The 3,787-nt window shown below is 52.3% G+C and overlaps 1 protein-coding gene across 1 annotated transcript; it reads right to left on the bottom strand.

Moving 5' to 3' along the window:
- Nucleotides 1–161: 161 nt before the first annotated feature.
- LOC123080268 (uncharacterized) lies at nucleotides 162–3,446 on the bottom strand. The gene is made up of 2 exons (XM_044503179.1): nucleotides 2,931–3,446; nucleotides 162–2,003 (listed from the first exon to the last, which is right to left on the bottom strand). The coding sequence occupies exons 1-2, from the start codon at nucleotides 3,188–3,190 to the stop codon at nucleotides 608–610; spliced, it is 1,656 nt and encodes a 551-aa protein (XP_044359114.1). The 5' UTR covers nucleotides 3,191–3,446; the 3' UTR covers nucleotides 162–607.
- Nucleotides 3,447–3,787: the final 341 nt, after the last annotated feature.

Genomic DNA, 3,787 nt, shown 5'->3' with positions numbered 1-3,787 from the left:
AAGCATATTCTTCAGCCTCAGCAACAGTATTATTCAGACCCGCAGAAGCACCTGCTTCAGACGGGTGAAAGAATCTCACTTGGCAGTTCTTTAGTCCACCTGAAGTTCTAATCCATAAATTTAGGTAGAAGCAAACAAAAATGGTAGGCATCAGTCCCATGTGAAGTAAAGTAAGTACAGAGATACTAGCATATCTTGGGCAAAAGAACTGATAGTCATTCAGTTAAAAGTGGTACAATCAAGAGTCAAGCTAGATTTTCTCACTCAAAACAAAAAAATAAAAAGAGTCAAGCTAGATGCTACTACATGAGTACATGTCCAGACTGTCTGCACACGAGAACACATGACATTTCAACAGCTCACACTTGACACCTCCATCCAGGGTATATATGGTCCATTATCTTTTCCGTCGAACTTTTCTTTTTCTTTGACCTTTTATTTGTCCAAGTCATTCTGCACAAGCACACAACTCTAGAGAGAAGAAACACAACGGCTCGCTGACGAGCTTCCCGGAGAAAACAAGGGAGCAACAGACCTCCAAAATGGCCATGCTGATGCGGCGCCATCATTTCATTTCCTCCTGGAAAACTAAGAGGAGAGCAAACCATCAGAACATCCATTTCGGAGAAGATTGGACGATGATCCGACGGGGCTTTGGGGGCTGTTGCAGCTCCATGGAGTTCCTCTTCTTCATGGCCGAGGAGACCGTCGGGCTCAAGTAGTCATGACTCCTCTGCGGCAGGGACGTGCTCTGCGAGTGCGTCTTCCGCACAGGGATCAGCGTGTGCTGCTTCCTCAAGGTCCCGGTTTGAATCACCGACGGTTTCCTCGGAGAGCTCCACCTGATGTAGTTGACACAGCTCTGGCTCCTCCTGACGTGCTTCTCCCTGGAGCTCGGAATGTTCGTGCTCTCCATGGTTTCGGCTGAGTACATTGTCTCCTCCTCGCTGCTGAACTGGTCTTGATGTCTGTACCGCGATCGCTCAGCAGGTGACGAGCTCGACTGCCCCTCACTGCTACAGTCCTCCATAAGAGCAACCGGAGGATCCCTAGAATCTGCCTCGCCATTACGGTGCCATATCAGGCCTGCTGGAAAGTGATTCTCTCTGGATGGATTCCTGGGTTTTGCCTTCGACGTGTCCGCATTGTTCTCCTCGGAAAGCATTTGTTTCAAGGGCAGTGGTAGAAAGATAGTCTTGGGAACCTTAGCTGGGAAGTTGATGTCCAAGAGTTGTACTGGTGCAGGATCCTGGTGACCCTGACAAGAACTACCCCTTGGTGATTCATATATTTCTGGAGTTGAAATCCCCTGCTCATTGTTGGTCCGTAGATCAACCAGAGGATTTGCATCATGACAAATCCTTGCATTGGCTGAGCTACCTGACCCCTGCTGGTATTTTGGCTTTGAAGTCATCTTTGAAGTAACCGATGCATCATCATTATCGTCATCTGCAGGCTTGAACACATTGCGACGAGTGAAGGAGGAGCTTGAGCGATCGCTTCTGCTGGACATCAGTCTAACAAGAGGTAACTTTGGCTTGGTAACCTCATCCAGGTTGCCCTGCCAATGCTGATACAACCAATCGCAGACCACCGATATTGGGATCCCGAACTGCATTTGCTGATCCTTCTTCGATGAATGTGATGAGGATGAGGATGCTGAAGATGACCTTGCAGTGGGGGAGGAGGCCAGCTTCATGGGGTCACAGATCATGAAAGCTAAGTTCCCCTGGGCGTCGAAACCGGCAGAGCCAGGACACCATGTCACCCCATCTGTGGAGAGCTTTATGAGGTTATCCGTGCCAATCACTACCTTGCCGTCGCCGATCACCAGTTCCTTCTTCCCGGTATGCCCCAGCAGGTAAACCACACTCCCATGATCTAGGCTTGGTTTGCAGCATGTTTTCAGATAGTGAGGTTGCTGAGCCTGCAAAGTCGAGTCATTCTCGGCAGAATCAACACCGACTATGGTAAGGTCAAGAATCGAGCTGGTGATGAAGAATCTGCAAACATGAACATTACAAAAAGAAGAATGTAAGTAGGGATAGAGTTACTTATAAACAACAAAATACTACAGCAAAAAGCACACATCTTAAAATCCAATCATGAAACTCTGTCCAGAAAAACCCTTTGTTTACTGAGCAGCAAAGCTGATCTGACTTGACATTAAAATAATTAACACTCTGAACTTTTCATGACTCCAACCTTGCTGCCTTTTATCATCAACCACTTACTACTATTGCTTGCCTGTGACACAACTTTTCTTGAATGCCATGTCCCTGAAGAAAAACCTTTCCACAGAAGAAAATAAACGCATTCGAAACAACTCTAACAACCGCGCAAAATCACATTAATTCTACTCCCTCCGTCCCATAATATAAGAACGTTTTTGATACTAGTGTAGTGTTAAAAACGTTCTTATATTTTGGGACAGAGGGAGTATGTTCTAACTAGTACCGAAAAAGAGAACTTCTATGTTGTTCTCGTCCTTGCTTGGATCCAACCAATGGCACTTGCCCCCACTGTTTGTAGAACAGCACGAAGTACTTTCCAACTCCACCTTGTGATCACCATGATTACAACAAGCTAGTAGCGCACACTCCCAACCACCTACTAACAGAAACCGCACTAGCAGTTGAATTTGGCTGCTAATCAGCCGCATTATGGGTAATCATCACCGGCAGCAACAGCTATCCCACCACCAACAACAAATCCGCGGCGTGGGCCGGGGCCCGCCCAGCGGCTGCTGCCCGAGACGCGGATCTTGGCCTAATCAGTCCGCAATAATCGCCGGGAGAAGCGAACAAATGCACAGGGACGACGCAGACGCAGGCAGAAATGGAATTTAAAATGCAGCGATTTGGTTCACTGAGGCGGCGGCTAGGCTGGTAGCCTGGCACTAGGAGGTGGGCGGGAGAAGGCGCACGAACCTGTGGGGCACGAGGCGGGCGGCGAGGCGGGCGTGGCCGAGCAGCGCGTCGGCGGCGTCCTCGGCGGCGGCGGCGGAGGGCAGGTTGCCGTGCGTGGTGAGCAGCAGGTTCCGGTGGATCAGGAGGCCCGTGCCGTGGCCGCCGCAGACGGCGGCCAGCGCGGCGGCCTTGGCCGAGAAGATGGCCGCCTTGACCCGCTCGGACCGGCCCCCGCCGCCGGAGCAGAAGCACCACCCCGCCCCCTCCCTCCACACCCCCATCAATGCAGCAGCGTGTACGCTCCCTGCCCACCTCCCTCCCTCCCTCTCTCTCCTCTGATCCAAGCAGCTAAAAGCTCACGGACGGCTCCCCTGCTCCCCGCCGCATTCCCCGGGGGCAGACGGCGTCGGTCTCCGCGCCTGCACGCCGCCTTCTTGCTTCTTCCACTGGCTACTCTGCTTTGTTTTTTCCCTTGGGGATTCCTCTCTTCTTTTCTCTCACTCAGCTCGAGACAGGGCAGGGCAGCGAAGAGACCCGGGAAGTGAGGTGGGGTTCGTATTAAAGCTGACCACGCTGCCACCTTCTGCCGCGGGCTCCTCCCCTGGCCCACCCGCTCCGGCCGACCGGTGGGGCTGTTTCTCCCTGACCCCACAGGTAATTGTCACAGGGCCACGGGGTAGTTTAGCTGGTGGTGAAGGTGAGGGTGTCCCCGATTAGGAGTAGTGCAGCGTGTGCTGTGGTTTTGGTTCGGGTGGGGAAGAGAGAGAGAGAGACTCGAGGGCTTTGGCTGCGCGCACCGACACGCTTAACTGCCCTTCACATTGGCAGGTGGGGCCAGCGCATCCACGTTCCCGTCTTCGCCCGCCTGTGGGGCCGGC

The sequence above is a fragment of the Triticum aestivum genome, chromosome 3D, assembly GCF_018294505.1.
Source record: "Triticum aestivum cultivar Chinese Spring chromosome 3D, IWGSC CS RefSeq v2.1, whole genome shotgun sequence".
NCBI classification, from domain to species: Eukaryota; Viridiplantae; Streptophyta; class Magnoliopsida; order Poales; family Poaceae; genus Triticum; species Triticum aestivum.
Note: the sequence above shows the minus strand (reverse complement) of the source record. Positions and strands in the feature narration are given on the sequence as shown.

Coding starts and splice junctions, on each gene's coding strand:
- LOC123080268 (XM_044503179.1), bottom strand. CDS start 3,190: ATGGGGGTGTGGAGGGAGGGGGCGGGGTGGTGCTTCTGCTCCGGCGGC. Junction 2,004..2,930: donor GCCCGCCTCGTGCCCCACAG/GTTCGTGCGCCT, acceptor TCATGTTTGCAG/ATTCTTCATCACCAGCTCGA.